This window comes from Callospermophilus lateralis, chromosome 13, assembly GCF_048772815.1.
Source record: "Callospermophilus lateralis isolate mCalLat2 chromosome 13, mCalLat2.hap1, whole genome shotgun sequence".
Taxonomy (NCBI): domain Eukaryota; kingdom Metazoa; phylum Chordata; class Mammalia; order Rodentia; family Sciuridae; genus Callospermophilus; species Callospermophilus lateralis.
The window spans coordinates 28,393,566-28,421,220 of record NC_135317.1 but is presented as its reverse complement, the minus strand read 5'-3'; the positions used below and the strand labels follow the sequence as shown (position 1 = coordinate 28,421,220).

The 27,655-nt window shown below is 40.8% G+C and overlaps 1 protein-coding gene across 9 annotated transcripts in view; it reads right to left on the bottom strand.

The window, feature by feature from the left end:
* Positions 1 to 308: 308 nt before the first annotated feature.
* Positions 309 to 27,655, bottom strand: part of Celf2 (CUGBP Elav-like family member 2) — a 502,138-nt gene continuing 474,791 nt past the window's right edge. For 5 of the 9 annotated variants that reach the window (XM_076832242.1, XM_076832240.1, XM_076832236.1 and 2 more), the window contains 5 exons: positions 22,629 to 22,748; positions 15,965 to 16,162; positions 11,233 to 11,376; positions 7,971 to 8,142; positions 309 to 6,615 (listed from right to left, as the gene is read on the bottom strand). In XM_076832242.1, the coding sequence (XP_076688357.1) occupies positions 8,015 to 8,142; positions 11,233 to 11,376; positions 15,965 to 16,162; positions 22,629 to 22,748 (590 nt within the window). In that variant the 3' untranslated portion in view covers positions 309 to 6,615; positions 7,971 to 8,014. Of the gene's footprint in view, positions 6,616 to 7,970; positions 8,143 to 11,232; positions 11,377 to 15,964; positions 16,163 to 22,616; positions 22,749 to 27,655 lie in introns of all 9 variants that reach the window. The other 4 variants (XM_076832238.1, XM_076832243.1, XM_076832239.1 and 1 more) reach the window with 2 other exon arrangements.

Sequence of the window (27,655 nt, the reverse complement as noted above, 5' to 3'; positions counted from 1 at the left end):
TGCTTTCTGGTGGTCTATTAGAGGTGAAGGGCTTGCTCTGTTTGACCACCCTTATAGTGCCTCACTAGAGATTTGCTGTGGTCACCAGGAAGGGGACTGTTTTCCAGATCACTTGCTAAAATGAATTCAGAAGAACTTCCCCCCACTCCATTTTGTTTCCAAAGTCAATTTATTGAATATTAAGTCATAAAGCCAGTGATATAATTTTAATGAAAAATATCCTGTATCACTCAAGACTTAAAAGAACAAAAATACGCCTTAGAAACACTGCTTTGAAAAATAATCACATTAACTTTACACACAACAGAGTCCTTTCTTAAGCTTTATTTAAGAAATCGAGTACTATATAGTTCAATATATATAAGACACATCCAGTATTGTGTTCCTGATAGCAAGTGCATAGATTTTGTTAAGATATCATTTCCACTCCATATAAACGTTTCATGGTCACATGAAGATAATATTCCTAGTGATTTTGCCCAAGCATGAGAGGAGAAAACAGAACACAGCAAAAATAGTGAACTACAACAGAAATGAAAAACAAAAACAGTGAATTAGCAGAACAGTCGATTCCTGATAAGTGAATAAGCTGATTGTTTGGTCACAATGTTTTATTCACTTATCAGGAACGATTCACAGTACATTTATGTTCACTGTGTTTCCTAGCCTGCTAGCCAAGAGGCTGAACCCATGGACGGCCTGCAACTGCTGTGGGCCCGGCAGGCGTGTGGCTTCCCATCAGCCAGGAAGCGTTGGCAGTCCTTGATTCTCAAGGTGGTCCGTGCATGGCAGGCAGGTACACCTTGCTCACGCTGCAGTGGTGTTTTAGAAATCAAAATAAGTATGAATTTAAGCAAGGACCAACTTTACTATCATCCATGCTTAAGGAACTAGCCTTTTGCATCCTCTTCTTTGGAGAATTATTGTTTTTGTTGTTTTTGAAAAACAGCAAAAACTGGCTTTGTCTTCCCTTCCTTCGCTTAGCATGAGTATTTTGCCTTGTGCCAAATGGTGGTTATATTATTTTAAAAGTAAACACTTGCATCTTGTAAGGAATTTAATCACACCCTTTCCCCAGTCTCCCCTCCCTTGTGCCCCCCGCCCCCCAACCCCCTCAGAAAAGAAAGAAAAAGAAATCACACCCTTAGCCGTCTTTCCCCACTAGTGAGCAGTGGGTTTTCAGAGGCAGCTGATGGAAGGCTGTGATGAGGCTTAAAGCGGAAGTGTCGGCAGGAAGTCAGCTCCCCTCTGTGCAGGTCTGGAGCTGGTGGCAGTCACTACCACTGAGGTGTCTGGCCTATGGGAGAAAGAGCCGCCTTTCCTCCACCTCACTAGGCCCCTCTTGTTGACCCTACTTAAAAATACAATCTTGGGGCCAGAGGGGCAGCTGAAACCAGAGGGCGGAGAGCCCGAGCACCTGCGGGGAGAAATCTCATTGGCACCAGGTGCTGGGGGCCTGAGGCAGACAGAGCTTGTGCGTCTGAAAGGTTGGGAGGAGAGAAGACAGGGAGCAGACATCATGGAATCTTTTAAGAGCACTTTAAGAGCAGTCAGATTCCTGAGCATAGGAGCTGGGCAGAAAAGGGAGGAGGGCCTCTGGCCTAAGATGTGGAGGGCATGTGAGGAGTAGTTCTTCTCTTTGTGATGACTGGGGTTGGGTGACAGGAACACAGCCTACTCCTAGCTGTGCGTGCACTCAGAAGGGGTGTGGGGTTCATGGGGCATTACGCGCTTTCCTGTGGACTTGGACAGCATGCCATTGAGGAGTTGAGCAGGAGAAGCTTCACCTCCCCCTTTAGACTGAGTAGAGCTTCCATTTGAGCACTTGGAAATATTTCTTTTCTCTTCCATTAGTTTTAATAATTAAAGCTGCTCCTGGATTCAATTAGCTCGTAGAAATAAATAATTTAAATTACTTTTCTATACATATCTATTGATTGATGGCAACATTATTGACTTTAACCCTTTTCACATCTTCTGTTCACCAGCTAAGTTTATTTTTTCCTCCATTGAGACATCACTTCATTTGAAAAAGTGATCAGTTTCTGAGAATAGCTTGACCGTAATGATATGTTTTTATGCTTTTGGACTTGGGGGTAGACAGAAGAAACCCCAAGTCTGCTGCTTTTCTTCTTAAGATAATGCAGCAGATTTTAGTGAACATTAGGAAATGCATATTATATATATGTACACATGAGTGTGCATATATATCCATGTTTATGTAAATATATACACTCATGAGGGAGGGAGAAGGGGAAGGAGGTCAGAAGAGGTGGTGAAATGATCCTGTATGGTCAAAAGACCATAAAATGTCTTGGCGAATCCAGCTTGGTAGGGCAGTTATTTAGGTGAACCATAGAAAAAAGTATCAGTCTTGGAAGCAGTGGTCAGAGTGGACCCTTGTACATAAATGAAGGTGGCTGGTGTGCAGTTTCCCCAAATCAGATATTCACTTAGGTGGAATCGACTGTATCTTTTACACAACATATAGAAAAAAAACAGGTGAAACAGTGAGGTGTGTAGATGCATCACCAACATACAATGACCACCAACGATACAACACGCAGAGAGAGAAACAAGTATTAGGAAAATGGTTTAATATTGGAGACAGAAGCCAAAAACCGCATCACACAGTAACATACATTACAAAAATAAGTTTGACTGTTTCAACTACACGGTTATGTTCACAATGAGGACAGAAGAATCAGAAAAAACTTTGATCTAAACAGCAAAAAAGCAAACCCCTAAAGTTTAACTAATACATTTATCCACTTAAGGTGACTGAGTACTTCTAAATCTAATTACCTTATTGTGTAACTGCACAATACAGAATAAAAAGTGAAACTTACCGCTGTATTTTAAGACAAAATTCTAATGCTAGATATAAGCAAAGGGAAAAAAGAAATCAAGCCAAAGTTTTTAATTCTCAAAAGAAAAGCAACTTTCTTTCTATCAACCAGAAATCAAACTTGAAATCAGTCATTGTCAGGGGGCCCACGAGAGTAAGCCACAAAAATTTCCATTTTTTTTAATCTCCAGTATAAAAAGTTCCACTGGTACAAAATGCATAAGTACAATCAGTTGTAGAAATAGGAAAGCCTGCGTATTTTTTTTTTTTTTGGCTCAAATTCCATCAAACAACAAAATCCAAATGCATCAATAAAACAGAAACAATACTCAAATGGTCTTACAGTTTCCACTAGGTTGCATTAACTTTGGCTTTTCTCAGACAATATTTAAAAACTATTTTGTAATTCTAAACAAAATGATATTATTAATCTACAAACAACAATTCTCACAGCACAAAAAAACACAAATACATTTTTTGTATGACATTATTCAAAAAGGTAATGAAACTACAGGTTTTTTTAAAATTTTATTTCTTCTTTTTAATTAGCACTTAATAAAAACAGAAACAGTAAAATGATTCCAGAGTAGCACAAGCCAAAGAACTATAACCCCTATGGTGAAAGAAAGATGAACTCGTTACGCCTTTGAGGACTGCCATTTTGTCACAATTCTCTAATTTAGTTTAAAAATGACTATTTTCTACACTTGATTTAAAAAAAGTCACTTCCCTGCGTGTTTTGTCTCCTGGCACAGGCCCTTTGCACCCTCGCAGCTGTTTTCCTTTTGATATTAAAAGATAAAAAGGACAGTTTGTCTCTGAGGAGGGTTATTATTATTTTTTTTAACAATGAAACATGCAAAACCACCCCCCCCCCCCCGAAAAAAAGGACTTTCACTCTAGATATACTGTCTTGATTGCCTGCAAAATCAGAAACGCTCAAAGTGCCCACCCTGAGCCTCCTGTCAACTGCTCTCAGTTTTTCTGTGGGGGAGATGCAGGTGGGATAAGAGGAAAGGAGGGCAGTTGCTTCGATTTAAAAAAAAAAAAAATTAAAAGAAATAAAAAATAAAAAACAATAAACAAAACCCAAAAAACCAAAAATCCAAAAAAACCAAACTTTGAGATTAATGTAATTGATAAAGGAATAGATTTGGAATGAAATGGTCTAAGAAATTCCAATGGTGTTGTCTTGGGTTTCTACGTACGTATCTCTACACCACCATGACACATGAGAGACGTGTGCAATAACCTGTTACTAAGCTGAGTGCTGCAGGAAGTACAAAATAGCCCTCAGAGGCTGCAGGAAGGCCCCGGCAGTAGTAAACACGTGTGAGGATAATACAAATCATTTCGTTAGAAGTGCATGTGCTGTAAGAAGGAAACTTCTGTTTTTATTTTTTTGCATCATTAGAGGCTAGTCCTTTCCATCCCAGGGCTATCACATCCACACGCACATTAAACCAAACAGGGCGGGTAGGAAAAGGGAGCTGAGACCCAGAAGCTTCCAGGGCTGGCTTTCAGGAAGGCTGGGCTTTGTGTTGGGGCTGTAGGTATGACATTCAGGTTTGTCAAGACAGCAAGGTATCTGTTCACAGAAAGTCCAAGTGAAAGTAATATGGCACTTTAAAAAGTGGCAGCAGGAAGGTATTTGGTCAAGAACCCAGCTCTACTTATGTGGCCAGTCCCCTTTGTGTTCAATCAGTGTGTTCAATTGAAGAACAAGAAAGCAAAAAGTGCAGGGGAGGGGGTTCTGGGCTTCTCCCTTGAGACACCTTGCTCGTTCAGAGGCGTCCACTGGCATCAGAGAATTCCCAGCACAGTAGCTGACTGAAGGTTATTTAGGAGCATTTAAAACAAAAGTAAAATTCCTCAAAAGACAGTCCTACCACAAAAGTTGACTGACTGTAAGTATATGAAAATATTCTAGACTAGAACATACCACTAAATCTGTTCTCAAAAAGCATACGGCATTTTTAAGGTTTATTTAGGAACTGAATCTACCTACTTCCCCCCATTTTTCATTTAAACTAAAGAAGGAGCACAGGACATTAGGAATTCTAATTCCAGCAGCACATTAGGAATTAAAGGAAAAAAAGACCAGAAATAATCAAAAGTAAAAATGTCATAGGACAAAATTTGGAGAGTGTTCGAGTATTTTTCCCCCTTCAAACTTGCCTTGTGGAATTTTATTTCTTTTGGCTCTCAAAGGAAAAGAAAGTAGTAAAAATTTACCACTCAGCGGATATATGCGGGTGGGAAAAAGGAACACCCCAAAACAAACTCAAGTGATGACAGCTTTATAAAAAGTTACCAACATTCCAGATAGCTCTGGGTAGAAAGGGTTAAAAGTTCAAAACTTTCTCACCTTAGAGGTTTCCATATAGTATGAAGAAAATACATTGTGAGGGTGCCTTCACAGCCTTGATGTGCAGAGGGGTTAAAAAAGTGAGACATGGGCACTTATACAATGTCTTACAAAAAACATCATAGAGAAATAACAAACAATAACAATTTCAGGCAACAAGACCACAGAATAGCAAGTTAACAAACTTTTTAACCTTTTTTTTTTTAAATATTAGGGATTTATACAAAACACATAATAAAATACCCATGTTATCAAATTACTTCTCACAAGAAACACACTGAAGCTCTAGGAAGGAAGTACCTTTGGAATTTGGCACTATATATTTTCACTTTTTTTCTTTAAAAGAAAAAAAAAAACAGATCACATTTTGCTGAACACAAACACATCTAAATAGTCCACAATAAAAAAAAAAAATGACATCAATGCTTCACAAGCCAACACAAAACTTATTCTGGAATAGTTTTTTTTTTTTTTTTTCCTCACATGAAAAAAAATTTTTTAAGCAAACAACTTTTTTTTTTTGAAATTCTTTTTTTTTGTTTTTTTGTTTTTTTGTTTTAAGTAAACCAATTCTAAACTTGTCTTATCAACAGAGAACATTAAGACCGTAAGACTCATGATGAAACCACAACTTAATTCACGGAAGCACCAACATAACACAGTTTACAGTAACCTTTCTCCTGTACATTGAAACAGTATAAAATATAGGTAATTTCATGTGCATTAAACCATGGATTGTCTAACTGTGAGTCAGTTCAGCAAAAGGTGACACAAATAGGTAGCATTTGCCCCAAAACAGGGTAAATATTTTTCTTATACTAATCTACAAAAAGTGGTTCTATATATATATCTTAATGAGAAAGTGAGCCACCTAAAATGGCCTTATCAAAAAACTTTACACTGCCTGAAAAATGTAAAAACTATTACAGACCTCTAGAGACTTAAAATCAGACAGTTTTTTTCTCAAACTGTTTTTGGAAGTAGTCTGTTAGAAACCAACATTCTGTGTCCCTGGACACATATTGCTATTGTTACCAGTGACCGGGAAGAATGCCAATCCCTGTATAATACTTTCAAGTCTGTTTTATGAAAAGAAAGAAAAAAAAATAAGAAAGAAACATTTTTGCCACAGGTTTTTTTTTCTATAATTAATTTGTCTAATAATTTCAGTCTTGCATGAATGCAGCAATGTTTTTCACATTGACTTCCCAGAATTCATAGCTAGATGAGGTCACATGCAAATTTCAAAGGTCAAACTAGATCAAAGGTCAGTAGGAGAACCAAATATGATGTGAGGTCAGAAAGACATCAGAAACAATGACGGGACGATGAAACTTTTTTTTTTGAGACGCCACAGGGACATGCTAGGCAAACGATGAACTAACGGGCATGAAGATGTCTAGGGAAAAAACAAGGAAGAGTAAAAAGTTACACAGAATCTAGGCAGCAGCAACAAAATCACTTTTAAGGGTGCAGGAGAAAAACTAATGCAAATCTTAGGTCTTCAGGGAGTCTACGAGCCATTCACATAATTTGCATTTCTTACACTCTTTTTCCACAGCACAATGAAACCCCAAGAGAATCCATCTGGAGAGTGAGAGGGGATGGATTCTGGGTGTTTTGGGGTGAGGGACTAGAAAGGGAAGAGGGTCCAGTTTCAACAAAGGTAACATACGGGGAAGTCAGACAACTGAACTGTAAACTAATGGAAATTACGAACAAAATAATCAGACAGATACAAACAACGAGAGGATAAAGCATGAACTTTAGGTCTAGGGTTCAACGGTGAAAAAGCCCATTCCTAGAACAATTCCTCTAGAGACTACTTCAGAAGGTTCTAGCTAGACAGAGAACTGCTCTTTAGGTACCCAATAAGTTAACAATAGGCAATAAATAACTTCCATTATTTCTGAGGCAGTAAAAATTTTGTATAAAAATAGAAATGCTTTTTTTACAAATAAAATTTACAGGCCTGTGGCTTTCTTTTTATTTATGTATTATTTATGTATTTATTTATTATTATTAAATTTATCTTTCAAGAAACATCAAGTATTTTCACTCATTTTTATTTTATTTTTAAACCCTGTAGCTTTAAGAAACAGATCTCTAAATCTTTTTTTTTACATTAATCCTTTCTAAAAACAAAAATAAAACAATAACAAAATAGACAACCAGTGTAATAATCTGACCGATAAATGTCATGTTTCTTTGAACCCTAAAATAAAATCCTACTTATTAAAACAAACCGATGTAGTGGAAAGACGTTTGTGTTGTTTTAAGTGCTTCTCCTGCTTCTCCCTCTGCTAGGCCACCTCGCTAAATGCGGGGGCCCTCCGCAGGGGTGGGCGCGGACAAGGAGGGGTGAATGCTCCAGGCAGTGCTCTCGGGGCACCAGTGGTTTCAGAGTTAGAATTGCACATCAGCATTTGTTTGCCTTTTAAATTCTCAAGATGTCATTTATTTGTATATATGTTTTTCTTTAAAAAAGCAAAAATGAAAACAAAAAAATTTAAAAAAAAGGTAAAAGGAGATTCAAATTGCAAAACAAAGGAGAATACAGTGGCACAACTGGAGGAGGAATTGACTCAATATAAACAAGGTAGCCCAAGTTTTAATTATGGCAGACTGGGTCGGGGGCTGGGCGGGGGGAAATGGAGGCCTTATTGTAAAAATAACCGTCTCTCTTGGTAAAAGTTGGCAATATGGTCCTCCTCTGCCTTCCCTGTTGAGAACAGGCTGGCTTGTGGGACTTACCCTAAGAAAGCTAAAATAAGAGCAGGGAGCCTCTGGGGTTGGGATCAGTAAGGTTTGCTGTCGTTTTTGGAGCGCTTCAGCTGCACCTTCAAGCGTTTCATGCCGATCTGAAAGCCATTCATCGCCTGGATCGCAGCTTGTGCAGAGACTGGATTGTCATAGCTAACAAAACCTGGAAAACACAAAGGGGAAGGAAGGTGGGTCAAGGTGGAGTGGGAGAGAGCAGAAAGAGGGGCCAGGGCTATGGGGATGGCTGGCACAGTGTAACTGCAATGCTCATAGGTGCCGGCCTTGAGCTCAGTGCTCAGTTTATTGTGTGCCATGAGTGTCCAGGGCATGTTTGAGGGTCGGACGATGCTGGAAATATCCACTGAGAAGTAGTAAAAAAGGTAGCTGGACTTGTAATTAGGTACACAAGGCAAAACCCTGCCTTAGAAAACTAAAATTGCAACTGTTGTTTAAGTGAATTTAGTCTCCTTATTTACTGCTTTCAAGTCACATCTGTTTCAAATCTCTTAGAATCCCTCTGAAAGACCTGCAGGTGGATAAGCCTCACTCATGTAAGCTGTGGTACAAATATTCCAGGGCTACAAGGGCCCCAGTAGCTCACCTGTCCTGACTGGTGGGCTGAAAGGCAGGGTAGAGGGAGGGGTCGCCAACTCCCTGCAGTGCAGCACATAGAGACTAGGCCCTAGAGTTGTGGTCAGCGCCCACACCTCTTTAGCTAGAGGATGAGTCAACTACAGAATTATATAATTTATACTTAATTTTTAATGTTTTGGAGTAATTTCTGAGAAGAACCCAAGGAAATGCTGGGCCTTTCCCCTTAGCTCGGTTTCCATTTGCAGAACTTCAGAAAAATTCAACTAGAAGGAAATTGCTCCCTTGCATCTCTCAAAGTCTTGAGGAATAAATGGTCTAAAGAGCTTAGGACAACCTTCTCAACAGAATTCCCAGTATGTTTGTTTATAGCAACATCCTCTGTTTTTGAAAAAGGACCCATGATGCTCTGCAGAGGCCCTGAAACAGAATTCTGATCCTCCTTTGTTCTAACACTGCGGGGTGAGGCCAAGGTAGGAGTACAGGCAAAGCATTAGTTAAGCTGAGGCAAGTAGTAAGCTCTTATAGTTTCTACTGGTTTTAGAGTTGAAAGGAAGCTGTTGTATATATTTAATTTCAGTTCTGAACATCAGCTGTTCAGAAAGTTCTATACTAAGAGCCTCCGTCTATTTACTGTGAAAGTTAAGGCTAAAGAGAAAATTCCTTTATAAACCAGAGGAGGAAGCAAAGGACATAAATACTTGTTGAGCAACGTTCTCTCCTCACTTAATAAAAATGGTCATACAGCAGAAAAGCTTTTCACAGGCAGGCTGCCTTGCAAAAATGGCTGCTTACATTAGTATTACATCTAATTCCCAATAAATGTGATCTCAAATCTAAGATTTTTGCTCTGACTTTACCCTCTCCTTTCTCTCAGGGTCTTTATCCTGAACTAGCAAGATGCTTAAAGGATGGAAATGGGTCAAGATATGGATACCAAAACCCAGCCAAGAGGTACGAACCAAAGAATGGGCTATCTTATGACTCAGAATTTAGCCAATTGGGTCCCCAAGAACTTAGGCTGGCTGCCAGGCCGCCTGGGATGCTATGGCTTTTAGTTCACAGGAATACAGTTACGGCTGTAACTTGTACCATTATGAACACACTGGTTAAGTAGTTTGTGGACTGATACAATATCTTTTCAAGGTAGTACATATTTTCTCAAATTGAACCACAATGCATAGTCCCTTTCTAGTCTCCATATGAGCCTAGAACATTGCTCACCTGTGAAAAATGTAAACATTGGCTTCAAAACCTTGTGTGGGGAAGCCTCCCACAGGTAAACTCTGGCCCCCAAAGCCCCCCATGAAACAGCTTAACTTCCATTTCCCTCTCATGAACCACTATGAAGGGGTTCATATAGTTAGCACAGCAGCAGCCTTTCCACTGCGGTAAAGACAGCGGCTTGAAATGGTTGACGTGCTAATTCCTTGACAGCAGAGGCTGACCTTCCTGGGTGATGCACAGAAATTAGGCATTATGATAATGCAGTTTTAGGATCCAAGATGTTCTCCTTGGCCTGGTTACCCACTACCAGTCAACTAAACTGTTGTGAACTTGAAGGTATTTGAGAACCACCCTCCCTCTTTGCCGACAGACACCCAGTTCTGTTTCTTCTGGCTCATATCTATCCTATCTTGTTTTATGCTACTGTTATTGCCTGTGACCAACATAAATTATTTAGTTGCAGGCATGAGTAAAGTAAATGCTCTAATCTCAAACTGGGTCAGAGCCTGCCAGATGAGCAATAGATGCTGTGAACACCTGGCCTCTAAACTACTTTGGGGGCCAGCAAGATTTGAGAAATAAAACAATGAATGGATTAAACAAATACTGTCTTCCTATTGTAAACACCAGTGCACACTGTGAGTTTTCCTCACACTCCTAAGGAGCCAAAAATGCCACAGGACGCAGAAGCCATGCTGCTTGAGGAGAGATGATGTGAAAACTAGGTGTGCTAAGAAGCTGGGTTTCCAGTGTCTGGATAACATATGCACCCTCTCTGGCTCCATACCCACCCACTTAGCTCCTGCCAGTCTTACAGTCCCAAATTCTGGCCCTCCAATGGCATCATAACACAGTGTTCTGTGTAAGCATGAGATATATCAATTGCTCATCCTGTGCATGTGGAGCTGCAGTGTGGCAGCAGCCTGGCATCCCTGCTTGTGAATGTGTGTGTATTTTTGGCTGTTTGTGTGTGTACTTAACAGTGTGACCCATGCCTCAGTGTCTGAGTCATTAAACCTGAAGGTGTAAGGAGCCACTGGCAGTGTCTGCAGTTCTACTGTACACCAGTAGAGACTAAACTGCAATCTCTGTTTCCATCTGATGAAAGTTCATGCTTCCCTCTGAAGGGCCTGAAGAAATGGGTATTGCTCTACAACAAAAGATTATTAGGGATGTATAGTAATACACTATGGCATGTGGTGTTACCAATATAAGGAAATTTTCTAGATCCTTTTTATATAGCCCCTTCCCCTTTGTTTTTACTAAAGAACTTTGCCCAAATCTGCTTACATGCATCCAGAAAAATCAGGAAATACCACCATACATGTAGGCCCTATCCTGACTCCAAAAATAGCTGTCTTTCACATTTTCCTTCCCATGACTCCTCACTTGGGGGAGTCTACTATAATAGTCTAGCTTGGTTTCTTTTGCATACCAAAGCACTTGCTCAGATTGGTCTGTTTGTCAATGAAGACTTTAGCAGAGATAACATTTCCAAAAGGCATGAACATCTGCAGAATGTCCTGGTCTCCAAACTCCTGTGGAAGGTGGTAAATAAAGAGGTTTGCCCCCTCTGGACCTAAAGAAGAAGAAAAAATCAGAGTAAGGTATCCTTTGAGTCTTAGTTCCCAAAGTCTCTTCTTAGGAATCCTTTAACAACAGGAAGGCTAAGTCATTTGGCTTTTTCTTATAAAAGAATAAACAGATGGATAAATGTCAAGCACTGACATGTCTTTCAGGAAAACACTCACCCTTCACATTTTTCTAATTTCCAAGTAGACACTGGCTGTTAAGTAGCTTCCTCATCAGATGGTTTTCTGGGGTCACGTGTACACACATCAGCACACATTTGCTTTTCCTTTTCATGGAGTGAAGGTGGTGTGAGCAGGACAGGGCAGAGAATCTAGGCATGGGTTTTTCTGGGGGCTGAGTTTCCTATTGGGTGTGGTCGACTGTCTCACAGGGAAGGGGAGTGGGTGCTGGGTAGCCAATGCCAAGTGCAGTGATTTAGAATCATCAATATAGCAGTAACACTGCCTGGATTTATCAGTAGTTTACCTGATTACCCAGCCAGTCTTGATTTGCCAAGTATCTTAACACACAGTATAATATAATATAATAACCATCTTTATTAGAAATGACTGGCAATAAGTCAATGGGACGGGGGAAATGGTAGCTAGAGTCTCACAACTTTGATAGGAATTTGATAGGAATTACACCCCCAGGTAAGCCTTAGAAATGGATGTAGAAGCTTCTCAAACCTGAGCTAAGTCAAACTCTTCCCTTGTACTCATCCTTTTCCAGCTAACACCAGAAACAAGGGTGGAATAGGGAAGACCTTCTCAGCTCTGCAGGTTGGAGGGGAGAGCTGTTATGTTCCTGTCCATTTCCCTCTCTGAACCTTCTACCCACCTGTAGGAGAGCTGTCCAAAAATTAAAAGAGGAAAAAGAAGGAAACCCAATGAGCTGCAAGGAGAATAAGGACTGGGTGGCTCTTGGACATCCAGGCAGGGTGTCCGGGGCAGGAGGGAGCGCACAGAATCAGTCGAATAACTTCTGCAGCTGGTTCATGGCTGCAGCTGGCTTTCACAGGAGAGGAGCCAGGCCTGCCTGCCCTCTTTGTGAAGCTGCAGGGAACAGGCTGCAGTGGTTCCCTAAGTAGAGGGGAAGGGTATTTGTGTGTTTGGGCTGAAAAAAAATTGGGATAAAAAGAACTTTGAAAAAAATAAATGGATAAACATCATTGCAAAGAGACATCCAACAAGTTTCTTCTCCTGCCCCCACAAAATAAATCATAAAAGAAAAAAAGCATCCCAATGAATGGGACTTTTCACAAGGAAGACTTCTTGAGGCCAATTCCTGAAGCACCAGATGAGGCATTTCTTCTTATTTAGAAATGTATCTCTGTGGCCACTTTAACTTTCTACACCGCTCACGAATTCTATGGATATATTAATATTACAGAGTAAGGGAGGCAGCCTGTACTTTGAAGGGACACAACTGTAGCCCCTCACATGTTTTCTGAATAGGTGCAAAACCCAAAACTCTGGAGAGTTTGGGTGTTCTGAGTGCTGCTGTGCCATGCACATCCTTTGCAATGGGCACAGATCTGATACCACATTTAATGTTCCTTCCAGTAAAATATCCATATGCACAAATGAAGATTAATGGGATCTGATTTGACCTGTAAGGTGCATGGCCTCCGGAAACCTGGGGAGGAAATGCAACTTGAACGCCCAAGATAGGTTCCTAGGTATGTCTCAGCAATGCTGGCATTCAAGAATGTGTGCACTCAGAATGTATCCATGCCAGAGATGGAGGCCATGGAAGTACTGAGACGGCTGGGTCTTGTTCTTGTAGTGCTGAGGACTGAGCCCAGGACTTGTGCAGGCTAGGCAAGTGCTGTTCTGCTGAGCTCCACCCTTGGCTCTAAGGGACAGATGGACAAACAAAAGGAGGCTCTGATCTTTGCTTATTTTCTCAAGAAAAAAGTGTCAACATATTCTGATTTGTCTCCCTTTCAGTGCTGTTTCTTTTTGTTTGTTTTTTAATCACCAAGAAAAAGTTTGGTTTCTCCCCCCCCCCAAATTTTTATCATAAAAATGAGCAAAAAGTATTATTATTATTTTTTTGGTGCTGGGGATTGAACTCATAGTCTTGTGCATGCAAGGCAAGCACTCTACCAACTGAGCTATATCACCAGCCCCCCCCAAAATAATTTCATATGAAAACCACCCTTGTTTGCAACTGAGGCAGGCATATGGTACCAAAATAACTAAATATATATATATTTTTAAGGATTTCACTTGAAACTCATCATCTTCTTTGCCCATAGAAGTAATAAAAACCTGTCTACCATCTGCAAACCACTGTTTTGTCCCATTTCTCTCTTCCATGGCATTTTAACATGGGAGAATTATCTATGTTTTGTTCACTGGCTCCAGCTGGTTGAGCTGTTTGTAGTCCTTATTTCTCACAGGGTACCTGACAAGCACAGACCACCAGTACTTGCTGGGGTACTTAAAGGCTATAGGCTGTAACTACTCGTGTGTGTATGACTTGTCGCCTACAAGGACAGAATATGGAAAGGTGTGAGAGTGGTCAGAGGATGTTAAGGAAAGGCAAGAAAGGTGATGAGCTTTTCTGTACTTACATCCATAGGGATCCCATAATCCCTCAGAAGATTTAACTGGGGCAAAAATTATTTAAAATTATTTTACCATGGGAAAAATATATTAGGGTTCAGGACTAAATACATCAAGTTGCCTCTCATTTCTTTTGCCTGAAGGACAGAACTATGGAGTAGGAAATCTAAAAATCTATTTAGTATTGGAATTATGTAGTAGTATTGTGTTTTTTTCCTCATCCTGTATAATCCCCTCTCCCTTTTTCTGTGGTACTGGGGATTGAACCCAGATCTGACTCTACCACTGAGTCAGATCTCCAGCCCTTTTATTTTTTTGTTTTGAGACAGGGTCTTACTAATTGCCCATGTATGATAAAGTGTGAGGTGATGGAAAAACAAAACAAAAAACTGGACAAAGGGAAACCTACCACCACTACCACCACAGATAAGAACTCTCAACCATGCCAAGAGCCCATGTACCTAAAGTTAGCAAAGTTATTTTGATTTGTTTTACAAATCCCTAAAACTTAAGGCAAACCAACTTAGGGCAGTGGGCTAGGGTGAGATAGTTCAGAAAAACTTTACTTCAGGGTCCAGGCTTTATCCTTAAACCACTGAGTCTTGATGAGGACATTTTCTTAGTGACACAAGCTATGTGGTTTGTTCTAAGGCCTGTTATATAATGGAGAGGTGACCAGGATTCCCTAAAGCCACATGGGGGAACTGGTTTTATGTTCTTTGTCTAAGGATACCATTATCTTACAGGATCCCTCCTGCTGTCCACATCTGTCATCGTGATAGACCCCAAAGGGACCAAGTAAACAGCTTTTCTTGGGGGAGACCTCTGGTGCTCACAAGAGTCCCTTTCACATCCCAACAGTGTGTATGTTAAAAAAGCTGTAATCACAGATACAGTGAGAGCAGAGAGAAAGCTGAAGTGATGAACTTAGACTATCGTCTCTTTCATTTTTAATGATCTCTATGGTTATTTATCAAAGGGGAAAACCTTATTCTTTTTTTTTTTTTAAACACATGGGTGTCTTTTAAGCTGTGTCCTCTTAAAAATCACAAATTTACTAAGTAAAACTATTCTAATTCTTATAGAACACCATGCTTAAAGTCAGAGTATTCAGACAAAAGCCTTTTGGAACAATAGGGTAAGGGAAAGGGAGAAAGGAATTTTTTAAAATCTTCTTTATTATTTCCCTATTCTAGCTTCTTTCTCACATTCTAAATAAGGAAGAAAGAAGATAAATAGCATGTTGATGATTCTGCTTTATATCAACTTCAATTAAGGAAGAAGAAATCAAAAGGAAGAATGACAAACTATCCTTATTTGGACTAGGTCATTAGCCATCTTATAATTAGCTTTAATTTATTCTTAGCATTAACTTCTTGAAGTTTATTTTGCCTCAGAAGCAAGGCAGTCAGTCACTTACTTGCTTTCCCAAAAGACCCGCAATTAAACAAAGACCAAGTCGATCCTAATCGTGGATTTTATCATTAGCCTGAGAATTGTCGCCTACTGAGAGGCAGCCACACAATTACAGGGTGAGTGGACGCAGCAAACCTGGGGCTCTGGCACAAGCCTGTGTCCATTCATCCCCTTCTGCTAATGAGCAGCTTCTCCTAAAGGGAGAAACTCATGGTCTATACTGATCTGGGAATTATTTTATGGCAGCAATGAATAAGTACATTTAAATGCCCAATGGGTAGAAGTTCATCTTAAGAGATGGATGAAAACTGAAAGATAAATATAAGATGAACAGAAGAGAAGACTGATAGAAATGTCTTAGGCTGGCTTTTTTTTTTTTTTTTTTTTTGTGGTTCTGGTGATTGAACCCAGGGCCTTGAGCATGCGAGGGAAGCACTAACTAAGCTATATCCCCAGCCCAGGGCCATTTTTTAAAAATGTAAATATTAGCAAAAAGCAAGTGCTTTCCTTACGACACCTGTTCCATTCCGCATCTTCTAAGCCGTGCTCTAAAGGCAAGTGTGGGTAGGGCTGGGCCCGCCAGGCCCGCCCAGGGCAGGCACCTACCTTCCTTCTGGCTGCCTGCAGCGCTCTGCTGTTGCAGCAAGCTCTGGCTGTACAGCGTGGGCAGCGCGGCTGCCGCATACTGCTGGATTCCTGAGTAGGCCTGGGTGAGGGCGTCCATGGTGCCAGCCGTGCCATTCGTCAAGCCTGTGGCGCCAAGTCCTCCATTCAGAGCCGCCATACCTGAGAGCATTTGAGCAACTTTACAAAAAACCCAACAATAGAGAAGAGAAATAGCACTTATTCATTAGTGCTTTCCAAAGGAAGTTCGAGAATCATTTGACACAAGTACAACAGCAAGTGCATGCAGCCAGCACACCAATTAAACCAACAAAATCAGAAACGAAACTATGAAGAAATAAATCACAATAATGGTGGGGGAACACCTAAGCAATGATAGCCCTGTCTCCCTAGGCCAGTGATCAAAGTTCATCGAGGCACTACAGTTAGACAATACATCTTAATTCCATGCAGTGTGCTACTGGCAAGTACCGTTGTTATCTTTCTGAAATAAAAGCCCTTCTGCTTCTTAGAGCTTAGAAGCATGTAAAACACATTAGTGGCAGAGGCCTGTAACATCTGTACACTTAAATCTATTTACTGGGCTCTTTGAGGAGCCAGGGGATGGCTCAAGGGGTTGAGGAGGCAAAGATAAAATAAAACTTTTTCCCTTTAAGCTGTCTGATGAGATGGCAGAGCAGACAGTTTTGTGCTCTGTAAACCAGTGAGTCAGCAGTTCCATTAACTGGCTTTTCTAAACGATTGAAGGACGTGGTCAGGGCCTAGGGTCGTAGGAATAAGGTAAACAGCCTAGCTAATTTATAATCAAAGAACAAAAGGATGGGTTCTTTCCATATTGCAGAGAACTCAGGCAACTTATTCAATTAACCAAGACTCTTGGTGTGGTTTTTAGCAGCAAATGCCGATTGCCTACATGTGCGTGCACATATGCATATTAATCAATGCCCAGGTAACCGGGGTTTCTGCCAGTGATGGTGCTTCATGTCATGTTTTCCAGCCAGCAGTGACACAGTGTTTGTAAACTGGATCCTGGCTATTAACTGATGGGAACTGAATATTGACCAGTAGCTCTTTTGTGTTTGTCCTTGCATTCTGGCTGCTCTATTCTAGTTGTTGATTGTATCACATTTTCCCTGAGTAATGAGTCAGAACAAGCAATGCTTCATAGAGTGTCAACATTCTTATGAACTCAGGAAATGGAAGAGGTGACATCACAATTGCCTTTAGTTCCCTTGATGATTAAAAAGTTTTTTTTTTTTTTAAAGATCTGTTTCTGAGAAAAACATTAATGAAAATTTTGATGGGATTAGAGTTATTGATTAGAGATATTAAAATAACATGGATGAATAACTGGAAAAAATTGATAGAAGTCGAATGAGAACAGGACAACTAAGGTAGGATGCTTGCAAATGTATACTGCGGCATCAAAGAACACCCCTATCAATGCTACTGCTTGCCATCCACAGGAAATAGAGCAGGTGGGGAGTATCCTGTTTACCCCATAAGTGCTTCTGATATTTTGCCAACTTCATCTCTTAGATGAAAAGGACAACATGCAAGATATGATTGGACCATGGCTTAATGGTAGAGGACTCTCGTAGCTCCTCAGGTCTGTGATTCCTACTGGGGGGATTGAGGAGACTGACTAGGCCTTGGAAGGTGGTAATGGGATACGTTATCCTCAAAGAAGGATGTGGAGGAGGCGAGATAAGCTTGAAAGGTTGAGAATGGAATAACAGCTCCCTGAGAAAGAAGTGGTCACAAGCAGATGCAGCTGAACAAAAGTGGTGGCCAGCAGAGGTCCTGCTGGATCTGCTTTAAATTCTTCCTGTGAAGGAGTCTGTTCTCTTTCTGGTTATGCAAATAAACACTGTTGAAGAACCTAGAAACCTGGGAGCTCTGTGTAGCATGGATGAAGGCCTCGGCTCCACTCTAATGTCTCCATATGTCCCTGCCACTCTGTGAATGGGCGAGAGCACCCCATCTCCTTGGTAGCTTGTCAGACAAGGGCCTTGGAGTTCCAGGGCCTTGCCACACACACCCCATGCGTGACTTCCAGTGGTCTACAGCCCTGCAGCATGGCTTCTCCCCTCTGTCAGACACACAGATGACATCTTACTGCAGTTGTCACTGGTACCCCAAACTCCAGCCCCCTTCCCTCTGGATGTAGCCTTTCTTATTTTGAGGGTCAGGAGTCTCTTATTTTTTACTTTGAACTCTTTTGCTCTTTTGACCAAACTTTTTTTTCCCTCTTAAAACAGAATGAACTTCATGCTCTTGAAATGATGGAAGGATGTTTCAGGACTACATAGAAGCCTTGTGAGGTTTGAGGCTCTAGCAACTGACATTCTAGCCATGTCCTCTGTTCTACCTGGTTATACTTCACTGTGGTTGGCTGTGTTTTTAGATTATAGCCCTGGAAAACCTGCCTTCTGCAGAGTTTTGTTTGCCTCTGTGGGTACCACATGTATGGGAGACAGTGATGGTGGTCGTCCTCTGGGCGGGGGGGGGGGGGTGGGGAGGAGTGGGCTGACAGAGGAGGAACCAAAGTGACAGGGTATAAATGCCCAAGGAGGGACTAGTGAGGAACCTGTGCAGATAACGGAGGGAGGGTTTGGCCTCTCTAGCCCAGAGCTTGCTCCTCTATGAAATATCACCATCTTTCTGGAAAAAAATATGGGTCAGAGCTCTAACAAGTACAAATTCATTGAGAATACCTAACCCCGAAACTATCTTGGAAAATTGGGATGGGGTTTTTTGCCAAATCCTGGATACAATAATGGATTATATGGTAGAGTTTGAAGAGCCATCAAAGGAAGATTTCGACTTTTGAGAGTAGTTCCTGTGAATTAACTAACGTTCTTCTATATTAAATACTCACTATATAAAGATACAATTATTTAGCCCAGCTGCTTGTACCTGACGACCTCTCAAAGTCCTGGACAATAGAAACGGAGGTCTAAAGAAAGTTAAGTTGAATAAAATGCTCCACTTAAAAAGAATAAGGGGCTTTTTTGAAAAGGCCAAATGGATTGACAATTTCCTCCCATTTAATCTAGATCGTTCTGCTTACTATTTGGATGAGCAGGGCTGGAAGCAAATAACTGGGGTAGAAGCCTCTGCAAGGGAGGTCTCTGGAACTGGTGGTCAGTATGGGGTTATACAGCCTGATAACCTAGTGCTTCACATTTAGTCCTCAACTGACAGAGACCAAGAAGCTGTGAGCTTACTGAATCAATCTTTTTAAATGACATAGACAGACATTCCCGTAAATATGAACATGCAGATATGGTCCCGGAAAGTAGATTCAGAGGTAGACTCCACTTATTTTCAAGCTACTCAGCCAGATTTTAAATAAGAAGTGAGGAATGTATTAGGGTGTTCTCATAGGTTTGTAACCGATTCACTGGGATAAGCTTCCTTAGTACAGATGGGATTTATCCTTCTAAACCTAGTGTAAGCTAGTGAGTGAGAACCTAAATAAAAGTGTCTGGAACCAGGGAAATGGATATGGATGTGCATACAGTTAGTGGCACTTTCCTACATGCCTGTGTTAAAAGGTTACAAATGTGTGTGGACTGTGTGTGCTTGTGTGTGTATCTAACTGTATACATCCTTGTAAATTCCAATTACACACATTCAAACAGTAATTTTGCAATGCAAATAACGAATCACAAGCTACAATAATGTGTCCAAAGCATCTTCTCTTTTCTGTACTTTACGTAAAATAGTTCCATAAATATTTTCCACCAGAAATTCGTGGCCGGTTATATTCAAACAATCATAATGTTAAGCACTGTATTGTAAGTCATTTGGAAGAATTATGCAATTTAAACAGGAAAAGTAAGGATGCCATTTGACTGACATTTAAACATACCAAATCAGGTACAGACTTGGGTGGATGTATCTGCAATGTAGAGGTACCTACTGTTATTCTGTATCTTTGTTATACATTGTTCTATGTTACTTCTTCTGATCTTGCAGATTCCTGCTTTTATCTTTAGGGAGTTGTATTTTTTAAACCCCTCCATTCATTAAAGTATAAGGGAAGAAAAAGGCTATCAAATTTGAACAGTTTAATTTAGCTACTTTTCTGCTAAGGGAAGAGTCCTCCTAAGGCAGTGGTGAGGCCTCTGGCAGGGAGGAGTGTCAAATCTAGGCCAAGCTGAGTCAGTCACCTATTCTCTTGATGGCTGCTTTGACCATGGAAGAGATGGGTCTATTCAGAAAACCAGAATTCTCTCCTCAAGGTAGCATGTAATGGCTCCTGGGACAGAGTGGGTAGAAAAGAGCAATGACCTGGAAGCTAAGGTCAACTGTTTTAGAAGGTCACTGTTCAGGTGACCATTCCTTGATTGCCTGCTTTGAGACTTATCCTGTAGAACAGATAGCACTGTTGAGGAAGAATGATCTGAAAGGGGATATTCTATTGTAGAAGTTTTTTTTCCTAGATATTTAATTTGAGACAAGCAGCAATTATTAGTTCCAAGCCAAAGTTGAGAGTGTAAAAGAGCTCTGTACTAGTAATACTAATTGAATGAGAAGGAATGTATCTTTCCATTTGTGCCGGAGTTTTGGTTGAATTAAACATTTTCCTGGTTTATACTGACCGGTAGGGGTTATTAGAAACCAGAAACATTCTTCATTTCCCATGAACGGAACATACTTTTTTAACCCAATGGCAAAGAATTCAGAGAAGCAAAATGATTTCAACCTGTTGTCCTTGCCAGAGCAGACTCGGTATAACATAAGACTCCACATAAGAACTAGCCGTGGTTTCTTTGGCATTCAACAAAGTCCCTCTCGTGTCCTCACGATAATGATGGGGAAAGCCCAGCAACGTACAACAGAGTAGGGTGGAGGGGAGCAGGACACAGACGAGAGGACACACACACAGCAGTCATGAGCACGTGCTGAGGAGGACAACCATTCCCACTGGCCTGTTACTCTGCAGACCAAGGACAGGCAGGCGATCAAATCAAAGTCCTTGTTTGAGGGGAACTAGGTCCTGGGGCAAGAGAAGCAGCATGAGGGGATGTGCGAACGCGTCCTCAGCCTATGTGAGGACAGTGGGCTGGTGCTTCTGTAGGACGGGGCAGAGAGGAGCTGTACCAGAAACAGGAGGCAAGGCAGTGGGGCTCCTGCTCAGCTGCTGGAGAGCGGCAAGGCCGGAGACAGTTCTAACTGGAATGAAACATTCTGGTGGTCAGATGGTCACGTCATGTACTCTGTGCTAACTGAGAGCCATCACATTTGGAAGGAAAATGTTTTCTTGTGCTCAGACAAAACTCATTCCAAGTTTTTCTTTTTCTCAGAGCATCTGAATTAAAGGCTTTAATGAAACCTGAACATTTCCTACTTCTAAACATGTGATTTATTTTCTTATCAGGTTAATTTGCATATGGATGAATTTCAGACATTTTTTTTTTTTTTAACCAAACAAACTGCATGGTGTTTTTGAGCTTTCAAAGTATAAAATTGTTGGAATTTTTGGCTTAAAAAATTGTATGGTCTGATAAACCTTTAAAAACAGTTTACTTATTGAATCATGGATTAAAGTAGGGCAAATAATAAGTGCCTTTTTTATTAAAAACCAAAATGGGCAGGTATTAGGTTGTCTGGGGTCTCTGATAGGTATGTAGGTCCGAAATTCCTCAGAAAGCTCTGTTGGCTGTCATGGAACTCCTAGGCTTGGCTACTTTCAAGCCCCAAGGTGACTGAATGGAGAGACAGGCAAATCAGGCGTCCCCTCTGTGCGCTGAGGATCAGCTTCCCCAGTGCAGGACCCCAATGCCAGGCACAAGCCTAACATATGACTTAACCTCAGGCCTGGGCAACACTCCTCTCATGGATCCAAAATGGACAGGCAGGAACAAGGACAGGTGGGCTACATAGCACAGATCCTAGAATTCCTTAGTGAGTCCATGTGTTTCAGAACCAAGTATATTTTGGTAAGCTATTTGCCTCCAAACCTGTTTCACCCCCTTGCAGTGAAATGATGCCCCTAATTTATACAGTCACTGCTGTACAGTGACCCATGCCCACAGGTGCTCGATGAAGATTCCAGATGATGCTCTTTCCAGCAGCACCTCTGCTCTACTCAGTTTCTTTTCCTTTAGAGACCTCATTTCCCCCCTGTGTAATTGTAAATACTATTTGGATTTTCAACCTGGAGGGCACCTTTAAGATCTTCTTATCCAGAACTTTCATTTTTTTTTTTTTTCAAGTGGAGACTCTGAAGCCCAGAGAGGGAGCTGTGGTTGGCCTGAGTTCCTACAATTGATGGGCAGCAGGGCTGGACACAGCGTCTCAGCCTAATTTTCTATTATTACATACTGCCTTGCAGCAGGAGGAAGTCAAAACCTAGACAAACTCCTTGAAAGCTGAAAAGATCTGTCAACCCCACTATGGGTGAGGACTTATAGTAGCCGGTACAAAGAGTCTGGGGGTGGGAAGGGGCTGGGCATTTTTTGAGATACAATGAATATAGATAGCTTTGGCCTGTCAAAGCATGTGCTCCTCCATCCCAAGTTTTAGTTCTCCCCATTCCATATCCTTTTTAGGTCATTTCTGGATGGCCATTTTCTGTGGAGAATTTGGGGGAAGGCTGTCCACCAGAGCAGCAAATACTCACTGTTTATGGTACCTGCTAGTGCATTAATATTATTCAGTCCAACAGTGGCTCCAGCCAGTCCTTGCAGAGTCCCAAGAGAGGTCAAGGAATTCATGGCTGCACCAGCAGTGGAGTTGGGGGTTGAAGCAGCCACTGAAAAACAGAGGAGAAAAGGGAGAGAAAAAGCACAGATGAGTGCAAGCCAGCTGTCCTGGGAAGCAGTCTGCCTTCATCACAGAAAACGAGGAGTCACTTCGTCATCAGAAATCCACTATCTCCTTTGTGTTTTTTTGGGTGAGAGACAATGCATAGCAATTTTGACATTAGATCTGGTGATTAAAGAGATCGTCATAGCTCATAGCTGCTCTCTTGCCAATGCAGTGAACATGCTCGCTGCTGGGTAGTAGGCAAACCTTTGTGACTGGGAGGCTTGTCATTTGCATGATCTTCCATTATACCCATTTTAAACAGTCCCTGTCCCGTTAGCTTCCTTGTCAACTAGCCTGAAAAGTAATGTCACAGAAAAGGAGCAGAGATGGGGGAGTCAAATGGCAATTCTTGGCTTTCTTATCCCCACGGATTTGCGATCTTTTATGATTAAATTCTTTCACTAAGCATAGTGTTTTCAAGGTTTGTCTCTGTGGTGACATGTGCCAGTACCTCATTCACTTTTTGCTGCTGACTTACATTCATTATGTGAATAGCCTTATACCTTGTTCATCCATTCTTCAGTTGTGGACCTTTGGGTTGTTTCCACTTTTGAGCATTGTGAATAATGATGCTGTGAATATTTGATTTCAACTTTTTATGTAGGCACACATGGTTTTAATTCTTGAGTATATACCTAGGATTGGAAATGCTGGGTCATATGATAAACCTGTTTTTAACATTTCGAGGAACTACCCAATATTTTTCAAGGTGGCTATCCAAATTTTTTTTTTTTTTTTTTACCCCCAATATGGTTTCCCAAAATGGTTTTCCAGAGTAACTTCCTTTTGCACTTATGATTGCTTCTCAAAATGAAAAGTGCCTTACATTTGTATGTGTTTACAATCTTCTGACCTTTATCACAGACAATGTTTCGCCTTATGGTGATGGACGTCTGGCTAAACTTGATTCCAACAGCTGCTAAAAGAAGCACTTGGGCTGGGTGTAGTGGTACACACCTGTAATCCCAGTGATTCAGGAGGCCAAGGCAAGAGGACTGTACGTTTGAGGACAGCCTTAGCAACTTATTGAAATCCTGTTTCAAAGAAAAAAAGGCCTGGAGATGTAGCTTAGTGGTAAAGTGCTTCTGGGTTCAATCCCCAGTATCTAATGGGGTCGGGGAAGAAGCACTCGGTCCGTTTCTAGCTGTGAAATGCTGAGCATGTGGACTTCCTTTCCATCTAGCATCTAGGATAGCCCGAGTGTTCCTGCCCAGAAGAACTCACTCCTGCGCTGCCTTCAGAGACCACAAAGCACTGCTTGAAATGCACCTTGTTTGTGGTTCCTTTTGGATTAGGTCAAATCAGATTCTTAAAAAAATGAATTCCCCACCTTGTCAGATTTCTGTTCGTGAAAGGCACTGACTTCTGACACCTTATATTGTTTTTATTTAAGAAAAAATTTTAAGAAAAATTTATAAATCCAAGTCAATGTTTTTGGTCCTCTTACATTATGAAACTTTTCAAACACAACAGCAAAGACAATACTAAAACAAAATCCTATAGATCCACATCCACATTCTGCAATGCTCAAGAACCCATCTAACCCTCTTTGTAAGTCTATTTTAAGGTAAATTTTAGACCTTATATCACCTCACTGACACATACTTCATATTGCAGTTCTAAAAATTATGGACTTTTTGTTTTAAAACCAAAAACTTGTGCATAACAAAATTAGCAATAATTCTTGGGCTTCAATATGAAGAAGGAATTTGGTGAGCTGGAAGACAGATTTGTGGAGATTTATACCTAAATGAGAAACAGAAAATATGGATGATCAAATGATATGGAATAGATCTAATGTGTCTAACTGAAGTTCCTGAGGGGAAAAAAAAAGAGAATGAGAAGAGTAATATCAGAAAAGTTAGTGACCAAGAACTTTCCAGAACTGGTACCCTCTCACCCCACCATCCACATATTCAAAGATCACAATGAATTCCAAGCAGAGAAAATAAAACAAATCATGGATGTACCATAGTGAAAGATGCAGAACACCAAAGATGACAAAAATGTCTTTAAAATGGCCAGGCAAAACCAAAACAAAATAACCCTCAAAGGAACACAATTAGCCATCTAATACCTGGCATGCCAATATTAATAATGGAAGGCAGAGTGAGTAGTATGCCAAGATAAATAAACTGTCAACCTAGAATAGCCAAAGATAAATGTGTTTCATCAACATTTACCCATCAAATTCGCTCAGTGTTATCTAATATGCTTATATGTCCATTAAATCTTACATTTTGATCAGTTTCTTACTTCTGAAGTTTATCAATGTGTGGTTATTTTTCATAATTGCTTTTTCATTTTCAAATCCTTCAAAATGGTATTAATTGTACTTCTTTTTCTGTTGCATGCTAATAATTCCACCATCTGAGGTCTTGTTGGCTATGAATATGATGTCTAACTATGTCTGTTGTTTCTTACTCTCAGTCCATGGTTTACATGTGTGCTTTGTGATGTTTTTATTCTGCGCTTAACTCTCTTAGAACATTATTTCTGGGACGTCTTTGAGGTTTGGGTTGAAGACAGGCCCTTTTGAGGATGCTTTACATTCGATTCTGAAAGGTTCTAGAGGAAAGGACAAGCTGGGGACCTCTTTAAATGGCTTGAGGATTTTTGACCACCCAGATAAAGTTGGGTTGCAAGCTCATGCCCTGTAATAATTCTCAGGGAGATACTCTCCTAGTTGTACTCGACACAGATTTTTCTTCTGTATCGTTTCCTAAAGGGGAATATTTCTTGTTTCTCTTCCACTAAAAGCTTGGCCTTTTGATGTTTCAGATATGTAGAGGGATGGCCTCCCATTAGGTACTGCAGGTAGGCTCTGGACTTTTGTGTATCACTCAGATTGTAGGAGCTTCTGAGAACTGATGCTCAAGTTCCTGATTCATCAAATGTCCTTAAGAGAAAGGCATCTTCAATGTGCTACTCAATTCTCTGGGCTGCCTCTTTTACTTCATTATTGATATCTGTGTATTCTTCTAATTATTTTAGTTTTTGATGTGATTAAAAATATTCGTAACAATAACTCATTATACATTTTAGTTTTCTTTAGTGGAGGGTCTTCTGATGACCAACTTAACTGCTAGAAATACAAGTTGTCCCCATGTGCCATTTGATGTGAGTCTACATGTAACAGTCCTTACCAGATTGCTGTGCCTGTGAATAAAGCCTATCCCCAAAGCATGTTTGGATTCTAAACCAGTAACAAAGACTTAGAAAAATCCACACGAGGGAACCATTTCCAGAATGGCAGTATGAAGCTATCTCAGGATCTTGTCCCCAGTGAAACAATCAAAACTGGTGAAATCTGTAAAATTCAACTATTTAAAAGTCTCTTGTCCTAAGTGCATATACAAACATAGAGATTTTTCTTAGGTAAACTTACCATAGCTCAGTAAGAACAGAGAGAATTTGTGGCATCGGAACCATAACAGGCCCCCTTAACTGGTACCACCTCTCCCCTACCACCTCGAAGCTCAGTAAAATGGAAGCTCTACTCTGGGCGAGTATGGTCAAGAAGACACGTTAGGCCTTTTAAAGAGGTTCCCAACTTGTCCTTTCTCCTAGTATCTTTCAGAATCAATTGTAAAGCATTCTCCAAAGGGCCTGTCCTCAACTTCCCAGAAGTAATGTTCCAAGATAGTTAAGCTCATAATAAAGAAATCACAAAGCACAGTTCCAAATCTAGGGTTGTGGTTCTTCCAGGCAAGCAGACCCCCAGCATATCTAATCCCCCCTATGCCCCTTTGTAGGAGCTCTTTTCCTCAACCAGACTCTGCTAATAGGCAGCGTTCTGGCTCCATTCACCCTCACCACTCATTTATAGGCTGGAGGTTCTATTCTGTGAAAGGTAAGCCAAGAAGACAAAGTGCTACCACCCCGGGACAGCAACTCTGATATAGACCTGAGGTGTCATTCAGAGAAAAGCAGGCTGTTGTCCCTACACCAGTTCTGGAAGAGTGGCACTCAGATTCTGTCTAGAGGATGTGCTAGGCCTTAAGAACACAGAGATCCACAGATCTTCTGGGGGGAGTGAATTCATTTGAAATAAAGTGTGACAAAGTTCAAGCCTAGGGTGCTCTTGGAAACAAAAATTTTGATGGTGAACAATTAAAAGGAGGCTGACAGCTTCATGACAGCAGAGCAGACCAGCTAAGAGGAGCTCCTGAGGTCAGAGCAAGACTCGAGAACTAGCTCAAAGAGGACACTTACAAAAGGACCTGGCTTTAATTAGATCAGACTGTGGGGACACTATATGCTACAAGGCCAAGATAAATAGAGCAAGCAACTGGCCGAGGCCAACAAATGGATGTGACAGCCAGAAACTCAACCAAGATCAGGCAGTGAGGCACTCACAGAGCCATTTGGAAGAAATATCCATTTAAAAGGAAAAAGCAAAATGTCACTCAGCCCAAATCTGTGCCTACTGAGGAATGACATCAGAGCCACACTTAGGGGATTGGATCTCACTGAACTAGTTTTACTAAGCTGCTAAGCAAATAAGCAAACAAGAAACCAGTGGGGGAGGGAGTGGAGTGAGTGAGGAGGATTAGTATCCAGAACTCTTATGACACATTATCTAGAATGTCCAGTTGTTAACAAAAAATTATAGAACTGCAAAGAAACAAAGTATGACCCCTATAGAGGAAAAAAGTAGACAAAGTGCGTTTGAGAGGGCCCAGATATTAGACATTGCAAAGACATGAAAGCAGCCATTATAAACATTTTCAAAGAACTAAAGAAAATCATACTCAAAGAATTAAAGAACATGGCAGTGTTTCATCATCAAATAATACTAATCAAAAGAGAAATTATTAAAAGAAAATAGAAACTCTAGAGCGGAAAAGC